At 36.2% G+C, this 23,209-nt stretch overlaps 1 protein-coding gene across 1 annotated transcript; it reads left to right on the top strand.

Moving 5' to 3' along the window:
- The first annotated feature begins 9,253 nt into the window (after positions 1–9,253).
- On the top strand, positions 9,254–21,129 carry cdh26.1 (cadherin 26, tandem duplicate 1). Its single transcript, XM_013910472.1, has 18 exons — positions 9,254–9,303; positions 12,201–12,260; positions 12,369–12,461; positions 12,570–12,713; positions 12,803–12,950; positions 13,194–13,363; positions 13,468–13,602; positions 13,682–13,867; positions 14,006–14,253; positions 15,223–15,368; positions 15,471–15,695; positions 15,796–16,017; positions 16,414–16,526; positions 16,627–16,698; positions 17,340–17,396; positions 19,085–19,144; positions 19,980–20,051; positions 20,283–21,129. The coding sequence occupies exons 1-18, from the start codon at positions 9,280–9,282 to the stop codon at positions 20,499–20,501; spliced, it is 2,394 nt and encodes a 797-aa protein (XP_013765926.1). The 5' UTR covers positions 9,254–9,279; the 3' UTR covers positions 20,502–21,129.
- Positions 21,130–23,209: the final 2,080 nt, after the last annotated feature.

Below are 23,209 nucleotides of genomic sequence, written 5' to 3'. Positions count from 1 at the left end.
TGTCTACGCAGATGCCAAAAGTTTCGTGCATTCCCCAGCTCGGCCCTGTGACTACTTCCAAATCAACCTTTATACAGTGTTCCTATGATGTGTGCATCTTATTGCAAAATAAAAATAAAAATAATAGTTGGAACAGTTGGAAGTATTTTCATTTGCTTCAGATTTTGCGGATTTTGCTTCATTGTTGTTTCTGATGTTCCAGCATTGCATTAATAAATAGACTGCAAGAGAAGTAACCTCACTACATGTAAAAAATTTTAATGGCAACTCACAAAGATATATAGTTCCATAATATACTGGCTGCTTTAGTGCCCAGCAGCTAGCTTTCTAGCTTTCTAGTTCAACCAGTTTGACAAATTTGTTTTGGATCACCTTTCATAGAAGCAACTGCTATCTGTGGCTTCTTTGTTTTGCCCATCATCGTGACAAGCAGCGTTTTTGCTGAACTGCTTAAAAGCAACACACTATAACATGTAGCTGTAAACCACATAGCTTGTGGGAATCACAGTCAATCCTTCACTATTAACCACATTCTGACTACTTTTGTCGACTCCATCCATTGCTCATGTTTTCTGTGTAATACCCTGTGGGTTTTAAGTAGACTAACAACAGCACTGCTATGGTGGGCCTTCAATGCACCACCAACCTAAATGACGTATTTTAATGTATAAGAATAAAACACCCTCTACCCACTACATTGTTTGTCAGGTTCTGACTTCCAATACTGGCTATAATAATATAATATAATAAGCTCATTCCAGCCCATTTCAACCAGCTTTTACAGACGTCACACACTTTTAGGGAAAATTCTTAACTCCTGCCCAGAGTTTAAGGAGCCACACTTTCAAAGCAGGGCAAATTGCTGCTAGTTTGAGTTTCACAAATGGGAGTGGAGAGTTCTGTGGGTGATCCAGTAACGAAGACAGCCAAAAATGAATAGACCAAATTTGGCGAGAGTAACATACTAACAAAATGAATGCATAAAAGCACGCCAAAAGAAATACAGACAAATCATATATACAAGAAGATGCTGAAGGTAAATCAACGTTTTTGATACAAGGATAACTATTCTTTTTTTAAAAGGTGCTGGGGACTGCTGTCCTCTGTGTAAATCATCTGGATCTTCTCCTGATAAACTAAGAGAGGAGTTGCGTTATTACAAACTATTCCACGGTATAAACCTTAAATTGTCTGTAATAGCTGACTTTTATGTTGTCTTGAAGAAAATATAACATTTACCATTAATTCTCAGCTTATCCATATGTTAATGAAGATATCACTACTGTGCCATGTGCATGTTTTTTCTACAGGCTGTGTGAGACTATGTGAGGCTGAGGGGATTCCCCTCCTTTCTCTTACACCGTTCAGTTCAGGTAGGTTCTGGTCTGCTTCATCGGGACACTACTTACTGAAGAGCACGGATATGCTAGGCTTGGCTCTGAATATGCAGGGTGAGGACTCAATGAAGAGTTACAGGGCAGAGCCAAATTATTGGCACTGAAGCTATAGCCTCCATCCATCTTTGCCAGTTACGCACTTACATCTCCTCCTCCCATTCCAAATAAATAAACACTTACTTATCATCTATCAAAACCACATCAGGTACAAAGTAAGACATGCTTCTTTGTGGCAAAATGTCCGCTGCAAACCTTAGTAAACCCCTTTTTGTGTGTGCTTCATTTACAAAGCCTCCTTCTGAAACTTTGAGCTCAAAAAAGGAATCTCCTACAAATACATATATAATAAAACCAGCTGCAAATATACCTGTTTCCACACCTTTCATTCACTAAACTGACACTGACTAACACTTAAAACGGTTTTGTGTGTTTATATTTATTATTTGTGCATTGTCTTGTGTAACTATTTTCTAACTGACAAGGTCAGGCCAGGTTCTTTCATACAGTATCAACCTACTTTAGAGGCAGGTATAGCAGTAATAAGTACAAGTACTGAACCTAATATGCAGGTTTGAACTTGTGTGCACTTTGCTTCATTTTCAAACACAATATTGTAACTGGCACTTTACAATAGGCAATACTCATGTCAGTTTTTTAAGTCGCTTCTTGCCCCCTGGCAGCTGGGATAGGCTCCAGCCCACCAGCAACCCTGTATATAAACAGAAGAAAATAGATGCATGTATGTTTTAAATTAGGTTATGACCTAAGATTTCTTTTTTCTTTGTTTTTTTGTAATGGTTTGACCACCAGCTTATGGTTTATGCTCAAGCACTATAATGAAATAATATTTTTAATACTTAAATATAATTGTTGTTTTCATAATGACTTTTCAAATTGATGTTTTTTTTGTACAAAAAAACAAACAAAAGAATAGTAAAACTAGAATCCAAATGCCAAATTAGTTATTTACTGAAATTGAAAGACAAAAACTAGTTTTCGAGGTTTACTCTTGATTAAGTTCCAGCTTCTCCAGTCAAGTTGGCTGGCTCAAATGCCGGTATAAACAAAATCAATTAAACAAGTTTTGACTTCTAAACATTTGATCTGTTAAATTCCTGATTTGTTATACAGTACAGAGATGGCTACCAGATAGGGCTGCCTATCTGGTAGCCATCACGAATCATGATTACGTCACCTATCAAAATCATCGACGACAACTTTTATAGTCGACGCGTTGTTTGAAGCTTTGTAAGATCCTAAAAGATGCAGGACTAAGTAGTTGGATTTAAGAGTGTAATAATGGACCAAAACAGAAGATGACAGCAATGCAATACAAACATGCCTGCTGCAGTTACATGCCAAAGAAGAAGAAGAAGCAGTCTCCGGTATCGTAGCTGTGTCCAAATTCACGGGCCTCATCCTTCGGAGGCTGCATTTGTTGGCCAATTACGTTACAGCAAAGCGACAAAGGCTGTTCAAATTTGAAGGTTTCTTCAAATGCGGCCGACAAATGCATCCTTCATTTCTCCAGATTGGAAGGATGGGTTGGGTGTATCCTTCGTGGCCCAACCTATCCCAGAATTCATAGCGCAGCCCAGCCAATTTCATGTTCCAACAATGGCGGCAGCTACTGAGTTTTAATATTACTCTTTCTGGGTCACAAAATAAACTTTTAACATATTTTCAGGCAAGAATGTAGCTGTGTAAACTTCATATATCTGCTCGATTTATCAAGACATCACATATTTGCAAAAGTGCTCTGACGATTTCGGAGAGGTCTGTTACCCACCAGCTCGATAGCTAGCCAGGGTTCAAGACTCACTAGAGCTGGCGAGAACACCCCCCGCGGTCTTTTGCTACTTCAGTTAAACACGATATATAAGTCACTTAGATAACGTAAAAATCTTATTGTTTGCCTTTTTTCAGTGTTTTATTTGTTCCTGAGTAAATCAGTTTGGCTGAGATTAAAGTTATAGTTTTCACACAGCTGAATAAACATCAAACAGAAAACCGAAGTGTGAGATGATAGAGAATATACTCCGGTGTCCTGTTATATTTTAGATAGCAAGGAGCAGATGGCTGAGTTTATTAAACTCCACCAAGACAATTTGCCAATTTCATTAAAAGTTTAATAAACTGTCATCTTGTCTTTATTTTTAGTTAGCACATACCTTAAAAACTTCAAGCTGTAAGATAATGATAGTTATATAAGAGCAGATGCTGCTGGTGCAATAAGCTGTACGTTTTACTTCCAATTTATGCATGATCTGATTAGTCAACTAATCGCAAAAATAATCGGTGACTAGTCGACTATCAAGATAATCTTTTGTGGCAGGGCTACTACCAGAGCAATGAAAATTTGCTTTGAATATCATGTCAAGGAATCACAGATAGCTCAAATTTAAACCCTATTTTGTTTTAAAGATTTGTGCACCATATCCACTGATTCAGCAACTTAGTGAAAGAAGCTAAATAGGTGCAAGCACCAAAAATACAGCCTATAAGTGGTTTCTTCCAATAATTCCATAATTGTAACACACTTAAATCTTAAAGAACATGTAATTAATTACTCCTTCTTTTTTAAGATAATGTAAATATAATTCTTATCAACCAAACAATAATTATGATCAGAAAATTGACAATTTTGTACTGTATCAGGTGGGTTTGGGATGTTAAATTTGTTAATAGTCACAGAATAGTGACAGAATAGTAGAAAGAATAACAAATTACAAAAAGAAAGCTAACTTCATTGACAGAGAAAATAACTAAAAAGAAGACTACAAAAAAAAAAACAATTCATGAAAATACAGCAGGTTGTAAAAGCCATCTTTGCGTGACAAACATAAAAGCCTTAAGGTTACTTGGGTCTAAAGGGAGGAGCTCATTTTTGTGCCAAGAGTTTTATGTTTTATGTTCTGACTCTGCAGTGGGAAACATTTTTGAAAAATCACCTAACCAAATCTCTGTGTGACAAGGTGCTACATGTAGTGATTGGTAAAAGTCATGCAGATTTTTGAAAATGATTGTGACTAATTTGTTTTGCACTGTTGGATTGCTTTGTTCATGTTGAGGTTTCGGAAAAACCAAACTATGGGCAACTTCTTCCATGGATAAACAGTGTTAGGCATCAATTACTCTGGTGCAATCGTTAAGCAAATGTGAACACTATTTTGATGCCAAGAAAAATATCAATAACACTACCTTCTCACTGAAAATGGAGTCTTCATTGGAATTGGTTATTGAGAAAGCTTTTCCTACAACTCCCAATTCTTTTTTTTAATTTATTTTTTCCTTGTTTGCTTTATTTTTCTCTTACTATCTCAACTTTAATGTATATATAGTGTTTAGAGAACCTCTATGTGTGTGATTCAGAGAGAGAAATCATGAGAGGCAGTGAGCAGAATATATCCCTGTCTTTCCATAGATGAAGGCTGTTTGTATATAATTTATGTACAAAGCTCCTCAGCAGGATTTCTCTCAATTCAGCTCATTTTGACAGCTTTATGGCACACCATCCAAAAAGCCCTCAGGAGGTTGATATGTCATTTACATAAACTTATAATATAACTTCAAGATACAGAGCAAAGACACACCGACATAAAAACTAAATGTCCATAACATTAAATGGTCTAAATGTTATCATAAAAGTTAAATACATATATACACCTAAACTATGTGGTTCTTGTTTAACACATTAACACTAATTCACACTCAAGCAAAGGTTTGGGGCTGCAGTAAATTATTTGTTACTTAAGTAAACATTATTGTTACATTCCACCTATGGTCCTTTTCCTGCCTTGATATAATGGTATGGGTATTGTTAGAAAGATAGTACTTACTACACTATAACTTTTTTGGAGAGGTTTGGCACTGTGCTCCCACGAATACACACACACATATACACATATACATATATACAGACTCTGGAGGCAACTACTGTAAGCCTGCAGATAACTTCACAAGAATCTGTCAACTAACCAGCCAACACTCTTCATAGAGCCAGAATTCATTTTGTCTGGTTCAACAACCTAGCAAGCACGCTGTGGTTGTGTTGAAAATAGTGGAGGCTGCAAGGAAGCAGATGAAAATAAGCAAATTACTTTCCCACATGTTTAAGCTTGTTGAACAGGTCGTTTTACAAACGACTATATTTGGTTTCTTCAGGGAAGGTTTACACATTCACATACTGTTAAAAAGATAAGATGTCAACTTTTGAAAAAGGTTTTTATTTCAGATTTGGGGTTTGCCCTCCTCATTGTGACGCTATCATCACTATTCCTGTTATCAAACAAATATAGGGATAAATATGTAAGAATGGGTATTTACAGTTGAAAACTCATCTATGGAAAATGCAAAAATGTGAAATTTTAAATGCTTGTGAATCACTGTCATCTTGAAGTTCTGCGGATATGTCTTCACACAGGTGTACATGTTTTAAAATATATCAGGAATCCCTGGAAATCTTCATAGGAAGATTTTCACTCAATAGCAGCTTAAAGCCTTGGTAATACTTTCCATGCACACAAGTCTGCTAGGGTCCACTGGGGGCCAAGTTACATAAATTTTATCAGATGAGTCCGTGTGGATGCCCTCATGTTTGCCAGTTTTTTTGTGATTTCTCCCGAGAGAATTTTAATTACAATGCACCAGCCGCACATGTGGCCCAGGCAGACTCCAGGCCAAGTATAACAGGAATGATTACTTGGCTGTCGGGTGTCAAGCTGTCCTTGTCTGCAACATATAATCAATGCATAGTTGACGTTCACAGCACTGAACAACACAGTGTTAATTTACTAAGACAACTCAATTATTGTTGTCTAAAAAGTTCTATGTTTCTCCAAAGCAGCGCCAGATTGAGGTTAAACAAGGTCAACCAGGAAATAGAGAGAAACAATGGCAACCTTGCCAACTCTATTTGATCAGTATAAAATATGCCAAGTCACTAGAACTGGAACACAATGGAACGATAGAAAAGATACTCTACTTCTGGTCTTTTTTTATTTATATATTATCATATATACACTTTATCACCGTATTTTTTTGTTCTACAGACAAGTTAAAATTATAGTTATAATTTTCTGAAATTATAGTCCAGTATAGCGACTATCTGTATCATAACAATCCTACTACAAACAGTAGTAGGAGGCCCAAACAGCCACCGATTTATGCAGCTCTCTATTTTTTATTGGCACTGGGCCAGGCCTCGCTAGTGTCAAACCCTGCAGATACTTTCATACTTGCATTCCACAGAAACAAAGCCTCCCCTCCCATCACGGTGTACTGAAACAGGTTAGAAAGAGCTAGAACTCATTAACTGACATTAACTGAAAGTGGTTAATAAACAAGAGTGTGGCGTTTTTTTTCCCAGCCTGTCCTGTCTTACAGATTGTCATACTGCTACGTAATAACTGAAATAACAGATAAAACAAACATCTTAACAAGAGAAGCCTATAGAGTATTTACAGAGCTAATGATGGAAAAGCAAAATGTATTTGGCACAACTAGAGCATTCAGATCATAACTCTGATAGTAAAAGCTGCCAGACCTTTACCTCCTCCGTAGATTTTAGAGATTAAAGAATTTAGTTTTCTTTCTTTAGTGGCCACGTGTCATTTGGTAGTGGCATCAGTCTATCAATGTACTCCTTTAGGCTTGGTAGTTTTACTTTTTTACTGAGTTTTAAGGTTTACAATTTGAACCTTCTTTATGTTGCTTAGGAAGGCTCCAGGATATGAGTTGCACTTGCCCATTTTGTGTACTTTTAAAATATTTTTCTTTTAAAAAAACAAAGAAACAACACATCTGGAAGCTTTTTTTTATATGTGGGATGTCGTGGTCAAGTTACACTAGGGCCCATTTAATGTAATTTTTTTCTGATTTAGCTTCTCTATCCCTTTAATTTATACAACACAAGTACAAGTACACAGAGTTATTCAATTTCAATTCAATTCAAGTTTGTATACATGTACATTAGGGGTGCAACGATACACAAAATTCACGGTTCGGTTCGGTTCGATACTTTGGTGTCACGGTTCGATATTTTTTCGATACAAAAAAAATGTTCATGCCTTTTAATTTGTCATTTATTAAAATTATAAATATATATTTTAACTCAAAAGTACAGTTTTTAAATTTAATGTTGCTGAAACAACAAAGTAATAAAAAACATAAATCTATCTGATTGAGGAATCACTCATCTTTGGAAAAGAGAGTTTTTACAGAGAAATGGCTCTTTCCAAAATAAAAGCTATACTATACGCTTCTTCTGGGCAGCATATTAAACATATCAGGTCCCCATAAGGAGAATCATGTGCTAACGGCTGTCTAAATGACTCGGGTAAAGTTTGTACCATGTGTGCTTGTTGTTTTTGTCTGCTTCCACTTGTCTTTGCACTAGGATGATGTCGGAGTAAATGTGCAGTCACATTCGTTGTGTTCCCACTAGTGCTGTCAGCGTTAATCTGAAATGATTTTAACACCACAACACGGCAAATCTACCGCGGATCGCCCAGTGCTTGGGGCTGGACGGCCAGCACGTTAACGAGCTAACTGCGCTAACGCACTAGTTCCCACCAATGTAATTGAGCATTGCGTGGCACATCCAACATACTCTTTTACTTTTGTCCATGACGCGCTTACCTTCAGGGTCATACGTCACATGAAAACCAAAATAGTTCCAACGCCACATCTCTCCTGTCTGGCTAGCTTGCCCTGCGCTCAGTGAATCTGCGTTCGATCACTCCACCTAGGCTGCACTGTCTAGCGCAGATCCACTGAGCGCTCAACACAGACAGCATCGTCAGAAGGAAAGTTGATAAAATAAATTAAAAATTTTGTATTGTTCATACATATGCGTACCAAACCGAAAGCACTGTATCGAACGGTTCAATATCGATACGAATATCGTTGCACCCCTAATATACATATATAGGGAGACGGGACAAAACAAAGCCCATGGGAGAGAGAAAACAGTATTCAAGAACATAGCAGTATTCATATATCAGTTTAATAAATTATGTGTTAAACATCAGTGACGAAGTAATTTGATTCCGTGTTAAAGTAGTGAATCACCATCCAAATTTATTTTTTTAGATGTGGCTCACCTCCTTAAATACAGATGCGTCATTTTAATAACCAGGCTTAGTCAGCGGGAACTGTTTACCTGCAACTTTGTGGAAGCCAAAACTAATACCTCCAAAACCTGCCAAAAAGCATTGCCTTTGGCAAGGTGGACACAGTTACCATTAGTCAAGGATTATATGATAATAACTGTTAATTACAATTCAAATCCACTGACTCTGAGTCTGAAAAGAACTGCAAAGCTTCAGTACTAAATATTTAGGAATTATAGGAATACGCAGGTAGAGAAGGCACATACAGAGTGTGTGTAACATATCACTGACTGAGTATAAGTGAAGCTACTTTTACCTGTGTGGTTAAAAGGTTCTCAAAGCGACTAAGCTGAAGGATCTGTGGAGTCAAACTTCATTTGCATATGATGTAGGCCGCGCATAAATAAAACACGGTAACCTGAGCTGTAGAGCTGGAGGGATGTACACCTGAGCTGCGAAGCACACCCACAGACTAAAAACTCACAGTAGCTTATACATTCTCTCATGAAGGACATTTATACAGGCACATTTATGGGATGCATAATACAAAACCAACTGGTCTTTTACTGCACAAAACTGGAAAAAAAATACATTTATTGCACCCTGATACATCAAATAGTACAGCATGAAGACGCAGGTCTGTGTAGACTGGAAAGTCAGCCAATCTGCTCTCTACAGCAGCTGTGGGCAGGGCTTTCCCGCACTCCTAGTCAAGCTGTTTTTGAAACTTAGAGCACTCCAGCAGAGGATATCAAGGAGTGTAGAGCAAGATGAGGATCTCCCTTTTTCTGTTGGTGAGTACAACCTTTTTAATAATCTTCAGTATTGATAAGGGATTGTCTTATAAATTCTTATTGTTATTCTTTTTCTTATTCTTATTGTTAAACCCAAAAAAGATAATTGTATTCACCACTGAAGATAAACATCAATTTCAATGTTTGATATTTTTTCTGTAATGTTTATTTGTATTATATCTAATGATATTTTCAGGTTACATTAACCTGCATAGAGCATTTAGCTTCTGTTAATGTATAAGTTCCCATCCGTTCACAAGAGATAGATGAGCAACGCAAGCAGAACTTGTTCTATGCAGTGTTGTTACAGCTTGTGGACTATGAACTTTAACACAGTGTATTCGGTGAATAAGCCTTTAGGTGCTCAGGTGCTTTAGGTGTTTAAATTTACTTTGCAGTATATTTAGTTTCTGTTGTGGGAAAAACAATCATTTAAGAAGCTATTTGCTCACACACCTATATGCTCACTCCCTGGTTCATCCATCGTACTATATGTACTAGCCTACAGACCTTCCTATTATTGTCTGAAGCTCATTTAATTATTTACTATTTTATTTAGTAGCTAATAACATAATATATGTCCTGTCATCTGCACTTGGTAAACTAAATGCTATAATACTGCATGTTTGTCAGATGATTATTCTTCATTCAGAAAAAAAAATCCAGAAAATATTGATATAAATGACTTCAACAAATTTTGGGTACTTTTGGGCACCCTGCCCGTGCCAAAGCGCTCACAGGCCGAGGATAGCCCTCCCCCAGCTGCTATTAGGGCAGGAGATGTTCACACCTATGCGTCCAAACTGCAAATGAATCGCGCATGAGCCAAGCCGCTGCTCCCGCACTGACCGTAACGCAGTCGACAATAATTGCTAAAAGAAATTTAATTTGTAGTTCTAAATAAATTATAAATGCATTTAAGACGTTTTTTTTTCTTGCTTTTTTTTTTTTTTTACTGACTTTATGTCTCTTCCACGATGTTATTTCTCTCTCCAACAGGTTACAATTACATTAGCATGACCAATTATGCTAATTAGATGACAATGACGTAATTTAGCAACTTCTAGCGACTTTTAGGACAGCCAATAGTGATTTTCCTTACTGAGGAGTTGGCAACACTGGTTGAAGCCCTGCTTGGAACCTCGTTAAGATCCAGCCATGCAATTTTTTTGTTGTTGCCATTTTTCAAGTGGTCTTAAACTTTTGATTATATATCGATAGATAGATACAGATATATATATATGTATAAGTAGGGCCTCATTGAAAGGCTTTGGTCAAGGTAGTATGCAGTGACCCTAGAGCTCCCCTCTTGCCAGCTCCACCCAACAGTTCCTGTCATCTCTCAGTAAAATACTGTGTATTGTGCCAGTATCTGTAACAGAGTTGTTGGGGATTTATACACTTTCGTGGGGCTCATGGTTGTGTGCTAGGGTGTGCAGCTTGTGCAACTATAGCAGTTACACAGCAACCTGAACAAGATGAAGACCAGAGGTTGGTACACCTTACTAGTAATCTGCAAATTGTTTGTTTGAGTCCCTGTTCAGATGCTGCCATATATGAGACATCTGTTTTTGTGTGTGATCCCTAGTGAAAATAAGCATCATGAACAACCCAAACTAAACTAATACTTAAAAATGTCATTTGTTCTAAGCCATATGGTGAGGCTGTGTAATAGTTTCTACAGGTTGCAAGAACCAAGGTCACCTTTATTCTCTATAAAAGTAATGTCAGTATTCATTTGTAGATATGTTAAACACATTAGAGCAACCAACAAAGACACAAAACACAAAAATCACTCCCTGTATATTCACTCCTCTTCTGTAGGGCTAGCTTCGATGCCAAAGTACCACAAACATGACTTCCGTAGATCTGCTGTTGTTCCGGTGTTGTGGCAAAAACAAAAACAAAAAGCACCGGTCTACTTTTAACCCGTAAATTTGGTACACGTCATCTCTTTTTATGCAACATCCTCTGGTGATTGAACAGGACTGCCACTCATGTGTTTCTGTTTAGGGTCAAATCGGTTTGATGTTTGAAGGGTCACAGAGACAAAATAATAACCCACTCAAATGTGCTAAAGCTGCTTTGAAAATGTAAGGAGTAGAAAGTATAGACACTTGTTTAAAAATGCAGGCAGTAAAAGTAAAAAGTAGTCTGTACATGAGTACAGTAACGAAGTATTTACACTTTGTTACTTCCCACCTCTGATGATATTTATTTTGTGTGTGAAGATCTCTGCATGTCCCGACATAGGACTATAGGTTCTCCTTATCATTAACCTGTTTTGACCTGTCTTAACTTTAGGATTATAACTGTTAACATTAAGCACTGGGACTGCTGTTTGTGCTCAAGTTAATGATTTATTTACTATTTTAGCTGTCTATATGTGCCCTTAACAGTAACTTAGCAATGGCTTTTGAGCAGAGGAAGTCTGTAAAGGCAGGGAAGGAAGAGAGCAAGAAAGAAGAGACAAGGTTTCATTTCAAGTCACTTATGGCCCGCAGTTACACAATGCTACAGATGTTCACCTGAAAATCATTAGTTCAATGCAATTATACTTCATGAATTATGTTAGAATTGCAGGAGTTGATTAAATAATGATCACTTCCCACTCATTACTGTTAATTTGTCATCAGGCTGTCATAAAAAAACAACATCTTATTATTCACTGAGACATTCATCATGAGTTCCTTCTCCAATACTTGTACAAATGATTCTGTTTTTCTTATTAACATGCAGATTAATTTGAACAAGAAACTGACTTCCCCATATGTGTGAAGGGACTCCTGTGTATATTTGTTTTGTGATAGAAGGGAGACCTGAGTTTCTGTCCCAGTGCACACTGAAGTTTGCTACAGCAACTGAATCTCACAGCAATGTTTTCCTGTTGCATATAGGTTGCTGCAGCAGCCGTGGCAGATTGTTATGGTAGCAAGTACAGCAGCCCTTCCAAAAGGGTAAACATAATTTTTACGTTATCTGTTTGTTAAGGCTATTTTTGTAAAATAACTTTCTGTAGAAAACAAAGCTGGTGTAAAGTTTGGTCCATATTTTGGCCTTATCAGGATCTCCTGGTGCGTTCCAAAAGAAGATGGGTCTTATCTACAATTGAATTAGAAGAAGAGAAGGATGGACAGTACCCCATGGAGATTTCAGTGGTAAGGAAATTATATGAAAGAAATAACTGATACTGATAAATGATATGACTGGTGACTATAGACAAATCTAATATGCAAAAATTAACAGCCTGATTGTATCTTGACTAGATGTATAACGACAAGACTCAGGGGAAAGACTTTAGGTTCCGTTTAAGTGGTGAAGGTGTGCCGGACGTGTTTACCATCAATGAAAACACTGGAGCCGTCTTTGCACATAAAAAAGTGGACAGGGAGCAAAAGCCACTTTACCATGTGAGCTAATACTGGAATATAAATTCCTCTGACAATAAACGCAACTGATATTGATGCTTTTTAAGTGATGCGTCTTTTTTTATCCACAGATTAACTTTGATGTCTTGGACAGAAATACGGGTGAACAACTAGACAAGGAACTAGCATTTGATGTTGAAATACAAGACATAAATGATAATCCACCCAAGTTCTCTTTTCCTGAAGTAACAGTTAATGTAAAAGAAAATATACAAGGAAGTGAGTATACGGTGTGGTAAATAACTCATAGTGTGCACATTTTCTATTTCAAACACTAAAAAAATAAAACAAATGATATTAAGACTCTTTGAGAATATAGAATCATTTCAAACCAAAGTCTCATATTTCATCTTACTATAATCATACTACATAGTTCTATAGTTATGTTTTCCTGACTGAAAACCTTTTCTTTATCCCACATTTACTCTCCAACTCTCCTTGTTTGTCTTTACCCAACTTCAGGCCTTTTGCCAGTTACCCTGGTGGTCACAGACAAAGATAAGGAGAACACAGCCAACTCTGAATTTAACATCACGATGGTTTCACAGACTCCAGCAGAGCCCAAAATTGCTGTGCAGCAACTTCCAGGAGGACTGGCCAAACTCACCTTAAAAGGATGCTTTGACTATGATGTGAGATTTATTGCGATATTCTTGCTTAATCTTTGAAAAGTTAATGTACATGCAAATAAACATGTAGAATTTTCAAATATCTCAAATATATTTATATGTTTCAGAAAGCAACAAAGTATACCATCGTCTTACAAGCAAAAGATCGTGGAACAAAGCCAAAGACTCAGTCCTCTACTGCTGTTGTTACCCTGAACATTGTCGATGCGAACACTCACCAACCAAGATTTAAGCAGAGACAGGTACCAATTATTTTACTTACTAAAAGTGCTTTTTAACAGACGCACATATTAAACGTTTGAAATTTTTCCTTCTTTTTAGTACAACGGTGAAGCAATAGAAATGGAGACCATTGCTAATGTTTTGAGAGTTGCTGTGGAGGATAAAGACACTCCAAACACTGATGCATGGCGTGCCAAGTACTCCATTATTGCAGGGAATGAAGAAGGAATCTACAAAATTGAAACTGATCCAGAAACAAATGAAGGTGTCCTGAGTATTGTCAAGGTAATTCTGCTTTTCTCACTTGGATTAAAAACTTTATTATTTTACTCTGGGAAGAACTAGTCCACTAATGTTTTATCACAAAAACTGTATCAGCATTTAATAAAAGTTGTTTGTGTGTGTACGTGTTGTGTGTTTCAGAAAAAAAATTTTGAACGCACAACTTCAATAAACCTGCAGATTGGAGTAAAAAACATTGAAGACATATTTGTTTGTGCTGGCACAAATCCACCTACAGACAGAGCCAATGTCACTCTAAAAATGATTGATACCAACGATCCACCAGAGTTTGAAAAAGCTATAGATGACATGCACTTGAAGGAGGAAGCAGAGCCAGGAAAGGTGCTGTTCAAGCCAAAGGTTCATGATGTCGACTCTAATATTATCAGGTAGGGTGTCTACAACCTTTCTACAAAGCTTATTTTGATTGACATAAATATATAAGGGCTGCAATGATTCTTTGAGTCATTCGAATAACTCAATTATAAAAAATCCTCAACACAAATTTTTTCTTTGATAACACTCGGCTGTGTAGCGCTCAGTTGTCCCCATGTAAACCTGAGTGCTTCACCCACATTTGTGCCTAAGAATAGACTTGCAGTAGAAACATATCTAGAAGCATATTTCAAGGCTTGCGTAACATCATTTTTCTGATTTAAAGTGAAATAAAATAAAATATTAATAAAACTGCATTAATATTTACAAATAATAATATATATACGTTTTTTACAGGCCAATAAAATTGCATTTGTGCCAGTAAAACTCTGCGGCATTGATTATTGATAATACTCAGTTACTAAATCATGACTAAATCTGCTATGTTTATAGAACAAACCCCAAGTGGCCCAAATCTCCTCAGCAATAACACTTCTTGACATAAAGGTTGGGTCAGTTGACTTAATTTGAGTTATACTGTACTGTAGTTCATGATAATCTCATTGATTGAGTCTAATGTGAATCCAAGATTTTTCATTCTGCCTGTAAGCTACAACATAAAATATAGACTGACAAGGGTTTTATTTAAACCCTTTTATTTCTTCTTCTTTCTTGAAAGAAAAAACAGATCCTGCAAAGCGTGATAAGCAACAAGATATGGTAGCTATCCCAAGCTAATCATGTCTTTATTGACACCTGGTCATATAGATTATCAGAAAATAAGCCTATACAACAGTGGCCTTACCACTGCAAGGCCAGTAGGTGTCACAGTGAAGCATAACATGATTAAGTTAGAAATGGCTACTGAGGGAGTAACGCCCTTTGCAGTGCAGTACACAAAAAGCTACAACTTTGGTTTCCACAAGCTAAAACTCAGTATTTTCGTCTAATATGTTCTGCACCACTCTCTGATTACTCTTTAGGTATGTGCTCCTAACAGATCCAGCTGACTGGGTGGCCATTGATACCAAAACAGGAGAAATCAAATCAACTAAGAGGATGGACAGAGAGTCACGATTTGTTGATGACGAGAATGTTTACACAGTCGTCATAGCTGCCATAGATGATGGTACACAGAAGCTCTACTATTGTTAAAATAAATTGGATAATTTCTTAAACAAATCTTTGGAATAACAAAGCAATTTTTTTTTATTTTGCTGTGGTTTCAAAGGTCAGCCTCCAGCCACGAGCACATGCACTGTCAGGATCCACCTGACGGACATCAATGACAATACTCCTAAACTGGTCAACAACAGCGCTGTCATGTGTGGAAACAAGGTTAACAAGGTCAAGGTGCATGCAAAGGACCTAGATGCCATTCCTTACAGTGGACCCTTCCACTTTACTCTGGGGGATGAAACACAAAAGCAACAGTGGAAAATAGAACCTGACTATGGTTGGTACATTTAGATATATGTTAACCCTCATTTCTATATTAAACAAACATTTCTGGGAAAAAGCCACAAACCCCCATGCTGTTTTCTCACCCCACACAGGTGAGGAAGTATCTCTTGTTAGCCAGAAGACACTTCCTTATCTTAACTATTCCATTCCCTTGGTGATTATGGACCAACAGGGCATAGCTGGACTTGACACTCTGCAATTGACCGTGTGTCAGTGTGATGAAAATGATGTTTGTCGCGACAGAGAGCCGCTTTCAACCCGTCTTGGACCAGCTGGCATTGGGTTGGTTATTATTGGATTGCTTGCATTTTTGTGTGAGTATTAAAATCAGTGAGAAGACAAAACTGAGCTATTATAAATTCTAATAAGATTATAGTCTCCTGTGTTTTTGAAGGTAAAAAAAAAAATCTGTATTAGCATTAATACACAAGTGTTGACCGCAAAACCTTTTTGTTTTCAATTTTCAGTTTTACTGTAAGAAATGCTTTAATTTTTAGGAATAACCCAATCAGACAGTTACACTTTTAGAACTCCTTAGTACAACCACAGTCACATCTGTTGTTCATAAGGAAGACTCGGCTCTTCTGCTTTCCCAACCAACTTTAATGTACTTGGGAGACCTTCTGGTACCCATGGCAATGACAGTTCAATAAAACACAAAGACAAGATGCACACTGTGTTCTTAGCATTTGTTTCATGTGTGTCTGCAGTGCTTCTAATTGCATTTTTCTGCAAGTTTGGACCAGATAAGATTTTGCCACAAGATGAGGGCAATCAGACTCTAATCCAGTACAATCAAGAAGGAGGGTGCTCTCCATGCATGGTGGGTTTGTCATGTTCTGTGCGTGTAAATTCAAGACAACGGTGTGCTATATTTCTCCACCAAGCAAAACATGTTTTTTAATATTCTCTCTTTCCTTCAGACCGAGCCCAATTTCGTCCCGTCACAAGTAGATAATATGGCAGTGACAAATGGTCAGATGGATACCATGCAGGTGATCAACCTCTCAACTCTGACACTTTCTTTCTTTTTTGGTGAAGGATTTTTTTTTCCAAAGGAGACATCAGTTGTGCCAATTTGGACACAGTCATAGTGTAGTTAAAGACATCAGGAGAGAAGCCAAAATGTGTCAGTTAATCCTGCTTAAAATGAATGGCAGCTATAATCCAGTTGTTATCATATTTTTCTTTGATGACAGACAGGTATGTAAGGCAGTGGTTAAAATGTATGCTGTGTATACAGGAAAAAGTTTGCATACAGTCTGCAAGGTAAACGTTTAAAAAGTGTGAGCACATCATAGAGAAGACAAGTTGGAACAGCTTCTTCATTTTTAGATGTACTGATCATATTTGCTGCATTAAGTTGTGAATCTCTATGGTGGTCTTTAAGTGTAAGCTACAGGTAGGAATTGATTTCTGTACCAATGAATATACAGTTTTGGGAAGTTTGTGAGCACTTAAGAAAGCATAAAGTTTTATTATTTAGAAGAAGGTGCTATAGATACATTCTCATTTTCAAATCTGTTGAGATGTTTTTAATTGAAAAGTAATTCAACTTAAAACATTTTTTATAAAACTTGAATATTTTCTGAATTCAATGCTTAATTAACCTCTTCTGCTCAATTATCTATCCCAGATTGATACAGAAGGACCATATGACATAAATGGGTACAACAGCTCAGCGTCTACCATGGTGAGTAAAGCTTTTTAAAATATTTTCTTTTGTTTATTTTAAGTGTACATGATAATTAAGCTTTGGGATGGGTACTGAGGACCATTATTAAACAGATTCTTGTGTCAGACTGCTTGGTCCTAAAGTATAGCATCAATTACAAGTCCCTTGACAAAATTACTTATTGCTCCCTGATGATAAAGCTTTTGAATTTCCGCTATAGCCCAAAAAGGTCCAAAAAGGTTGAGCAATTATGGTAAAATGCACATGGTAAAATCTACTATGCAGAGCTCACTTTTCTGTTTGTCTCCAGACAGCAGTGCTTTGTAAATGTTTTATTATACCGTGATACACCAAAAATGAAGCTCATCTTCTCTTCTTTCCAAAAGCATTCAAATTTTTTCTCTAGCACAAATTATCTCATAAACTCAGAACAAGCATCAATTCTAAGCACTTCTTTAAATGCTTAGAAGTCGGGGTTAAAATGAGTTGTACAATGGGTGGGAAGAGTCATGTATGACAGTGCTGACTTTATGGAAAAAGGTGAAGTTAAAAAAAGTAGAGGATGTTTGGCTATATTCTGCAAATACTTTATTAGATTTTTTAATTATATAATATATGCACTTTATTATATGTTCAGTGTACATTGCTTATTTACTTGAAGTGAGAGGAATGTTGAATAAGGATTGAAACAATAATCTTGAAGTGAACAGTGTATTTTTGATTTTTTGATTTTTTTTTAGTTCTCTAAATAGATCAGAATTATATCCGAAAAAAACGTGTCTACTGTAGTTTCTTGTCTTAAACGTGGCTCTCACTGGAGATCTGACAGCCAAATCAAACTCATTCTTGAATGCAAGTTAAGGCAATGACAACCATTTCATTCGTATAATAAAACAGATGTGAGTGACTAGCAGACACCCTGGTACCTGCCGAGTGAAGAACATCATGTGAGAATAGAAAGGTGTGTCTTCTCTGACACTCACTGGCATGTAGCTGACAGACAAGAGGTGCCGCAATGAAGACAAACTGATGGACTGAAAGAGAACATTTTTAGGGAATTAACATTTACTCTTGTTACTGTGAGCACAATCAAACCTTTTACAAGTGAAAAAGGTGGTTCTGGATCACAGTATGTGTTCCACGACCATTAAGCAACATGTAGAAAAGTTATCTTTTTTTAACCGCTTTCATCCACCCCTTATGTGTTTTACAAAAAAAGCTACCTGTATGGAGACAGACTTGCTACATATCCTGAAACGTTGTAGACCCTTGTAAACTCATTTATAAAGGATAGCCAACTCACCCCTAGTCTAGTCAAGAGTGTGTACCACAAATTTGTTTGACCTATCCTAAACTTCGTGTGAGCTGTCCTGCCAATCACAGGTAAACAACTTGGTATTACCCATGGTTATGCTGGGCCAAGCATAGCTCTCGAGTATGAAGACCGGCTGAACTTGTCAGTGTCTAAAAGCAGCTATTATCAATGTAATCTTTTAATTTTACAATAAAATGTTCATTGTAGCATCAACAAAAGTGTAGATAAATAAAGGTAAACAATAAGCAGTGTCTGTATCATATGAATACAATCCTAACAATATATATCCCTAATTATGGGCATAAATATTTAACTTTAAGGCACAAATCTGACCAAAGGAGCAGGGCTTGTTGTTGTTTTTTTATTTAGCTTTGTTGTGTCTTTCCTACAGTTCCACTCACTAGGCATGCATCAACAAGAAACCTACAGGAGCCATGGCATGAGAAGCATGGTAAGTCTCAATGGCTGTAATAAAAAGAACTTTTCCTTCTTAACCGTTTACCTTACCCTATTTATTTTCTAGATAAAATTATTTTAATATATAATATAATAATAATATCATATTGTAATAAAAGAATTGTACTAGGCACTGGTAAACTCTATGATGAATAGCCATGCTACCACTTTAGATCCACAAGAGGGTGCTGGAACCCCTATGTTAAAAAATACTGCCTTACCTTTTTTTGGATAAAATATTTAACTCATGCTAGCTTGTTAGCTTTTACGCACATACAAATACTACTAAAAGTAGTTTAAAGAAAGTGAAACATTAGTGAGGATGTTTGATTACAAGTATTATTATTCTATACTGCCAATATTAAATATAATATTAAAATACAACATTTATAAATATACTCACAGATTTACTCTTATGTTAACAAACACACATAATGGCAGCTTTGCTTCATTTTATTATATGTTCAGTATTTAATTACTCAATTACTAAAGTGGGTAGATGGTGAAGCAGTTAAAAAATACCTTTGTGTGAAAAGATCTCTAAAATATTATGCTACAGTGTAGAATGCATTAAGAAAAAGATAGATATACACAGATTTTCAGAGTAAATTTAAGTCTGCAGTGAACAATTTGTTTTGGTTTTTTTAGAGGATGAACTCTACATGGAACTCAAACAGAATGAAGACCTATCGGGTAAGGAGTACTCTTATGTGGCTTCATATTTTACAAAACATTGAAAATCAGTGATTATGTTAACAAAGCACTATGAAAATTATGCATTTGCATTATATGATGCAATAAAAGCTGACAACCCTGTTCTCTGTAAGCAGGCCGGCTCATCAATTTACCAACGTTCTTTCAGCCTTCGATCGGCTGACCGCATTGAAGACCATATCAACAGGGTAATAGGTTTATTTCACACAAAGCATGCCTTGTATATATGGCTTATAATGCACTTGGTTTTATTGACGATCACATTCATTAAACTGCACTGACTGCACAGCAATGATGTGTGGAAGGGCTGCAGTCATGCTGTACCAAATGCAATTCAACGCTATACTGAGTGATGTCTCTTTTTTGTTTGTTTTACAAATTAAGCCAAGCCATTTATTTTTGACTTCTAAATTCCACAGAGATGTAACGAGGTTGATGGAAATGTTGTTGACCACCCAACATACCAACCCCACAGCTATGCCTTTGAAGGAGATGGCAGCATATGTCAGTCATTGGATAAACTGTCATTCCACGACATGGGAGAGGATTTTAAGTATCTGGATGATTTGGGGCCAAAGTTCAAGACTTTGGGACAGATGTATGATGAGGCAATAAAAAAAAAGAAAGTACAGCTTTAAAAGGCACTGCTGATATGTAAATTGTATTCCAAGTTTCGCTCCCTAAAATACAGACTGAGCAGAGATGATACACCACTACGTTTTAATATTTTTACTTAAAGAATTTGGACTATAACATCTAATTCATCCTAAGCCAGATATATTTTGTTGGCATTAAGATGGATTTAGCGCACTGCACAGCTAGTGACGCACTAGTGGTTTGTGAAATGTAATAACTTGAAAGGGATTAGGTGTGTTTTCTTGTTTTTTTAGTTTGCTTTGTCAGGGCAGTATTATTGGGAAATTTAATAGAACTTCTTTTGTTGAAACTGAGATGACTCCTGTTAGTCACATTTTTCTAGAGTACTGTTTTGTAAAGGATTTTTGATGAGAACACAGGGCTTATCATAATGGGTTATTGTTCATGCAAGTTAGAAATGTCCTTGGCCTATGGTTGATGATCGAGTGACATACTGGTCTGGAATTAACACTGGATATCCTACAAGATTAAAACGTTAATGTTAATGTTTAGTTTTCGTATTTGCATTTCATGATACAAAAATAACAAACTTTATTCCTATAACACCTTTCTAAACCAGTCACAAGGTTCTTTAAATACTTTACAATACAAAAATAACACATTTTTATAAAATACATAATAAAATGAATGACATAAAAAAAATGAAAATAAAAATGAAATTAAAAACAACAAAAAAAGCAAGATACATCATGAAATGTTATTTTTAGAAGAGCAAGTGTATACAGGTATATTTTTTGAGTTTACTGGACGGTTGGACTGATTGAGCTGATCTAAGGGTAACAGACTTGTTCCGGGGGCTAAAACAATAAAAACACTGATTTTAAGTGATTTACAAGTAATATAGAAAAATTGGAAACTGTATAGAATAGAGAGCAAATGTGCATATTTGTAAAAAATATTTTCTTTGTTAGGAATTAAAATAAAGATTGTAGTTTTTGGGCTGAAATACTTCAACTTTTTAAAATTATACAAAGATTTTTTTACACTTTCTAATGACAGCAATTAATTATATTTATTCAGTTTCTGTTTGCACAATGCTCCTCTAACCCGACTACTTAAAGTGTGGCTTCAAAAACATCACTGCATAGAAATATCACTGTAACACTGAGTTGGGTTGTCTGTACTTGTGCAAAGTTTTGAGCTTTGGTTGTAAAACATTGTGACAGCTCCTTAACAATGTGCTTTGTTGTGTTGTGCTGACTGTAAGCCGTGTAGTCATTGCTCTTTCAGCAAGTGTCTGAACTTGTTTGTTTTTTAAAATACTGACAAATGTCAGCAGGTAGTCAAGGTGAGCCACAGAAGGTAATATGCTAAACAAATCTATGACCATGTTTGTGCCACATGCATAACTTAAAAACCTTTCTCTATTACAAGTGCAAATGAATTGCCAGAATTCATAAAAAGACAAAACATGGATTATAAATAATAAAACATAATATGAAACAAAAACAGACAGATGAAGGCATCGAATGAGGCGATAATAAGGGCATTAAAGACATGTAAAGAATCTTAAAGTTCACTTTCATTTTTTCCATTTCTTCTGGCTGGTGTAAGTGAGGTGCAGTATGGTTCAAAAGGAAACTAAAATTTGAACTTGTTGATGCATTTTTGCTGACTTTTATTATTCCAAACTTTTTTTCTTAAAACCTTTTTTTAGCTTCTACAGTAGGAAAGTTTGAGAATGACTGGATTAAAGTGATTAAAGTACATACAAGAACGCATAGGGGGTTTCTGTGTTTTTAAAGTAAGCCTGCTTGTTTTAGAAAAACAGTTTGTTTAGTTATTTTACTTTGTTTTTTTTGCATGGGGTGGTTTTGGCAATGATCTTCCCACGCAGGGTGTTGTTCATTAACAGTTCTTATCTGTTTTCCGAAGAAGTGATTTCATCAGTGCTGCTGGTAAAGGCTCTGAAAGGCTGTTTTGCTTCAGGCCATAAAATAGTTATTTTAATAATAAAGACGAACATCCCAACAGTAAAAAAATAAAATAAAAGCCTAGCAGACAGGAGCCAGGGCTCTATTCCTGATCACTAAATTGGCAAATCATAGACAAATTGGTAAGTCACTGAAAATGTATTCTCCTGTGTACATTATTTTCCAGAAAGCGATCTTCTTCCCTTTCCCTACCAGACTCAGAGGAATTGACAAAGTTTTTTTCTGAAGGTTTTGGAGATCTCCATAGCTGCACAGTGCCACCACAAACTTCAGCAGTTGTAGGGGTAAATAAGTTTAACCCGTCACTCTGTAAGGAGGCTCAAATTGCTGACATCTAATCTGGTTTGATTTCCCAAAACTGATGGTTTTACTTTTCCCATGACATGGCGTGTGGGTTTCCTTTATTTGAATTTGACTGCAACGCTTTGAACACAATGTTTTAAAGAGGATCAAATTATTGCTGCTACTCAATTTGATGTGTTTAAAATACATAAAAAGATTTCTGTCACTTAGTTAGAAAGAAAGTGAAACAACTATGAAAGCTTTTATTATAAGCAATCAAATCACTTCTTGAGAAAAGGGCCTCAAGTTAGGAGTGGTGTAATTGTTTATTATTTCCAGATAAGTATGCAAGTTCCTGCTTAGTTCCTTCAGCTCAATGGCTAAATGAAATAAATCAAATCACTTAAAAAAAACAACTGTATTATTATTATTATTATTATTATTATTATTATTATTATTATCATTATCATTAT

This window comes from Pundamilia nyererei, unplaced genomic scaffold (genome assembly GCF_000239375.1).
Source record: "Pundamilia nyererei isolate P.nyererei 1_Seehausen unplaced genomic scaffold, PunNye1.0 scaffold00044, whole genome shotgun sequence".
NCBI classification, from domain to species: Eukaryota; Metazoa; Chordata; class Actinopteri; order Cichliformes; family Cichlidae; genus Pundamilia; species Pundamilia nyererei.
Note: the sequence above shows the minus strand (reverse complement) of the source record. Positions and strands in the feature narration are given on the sequence as shown.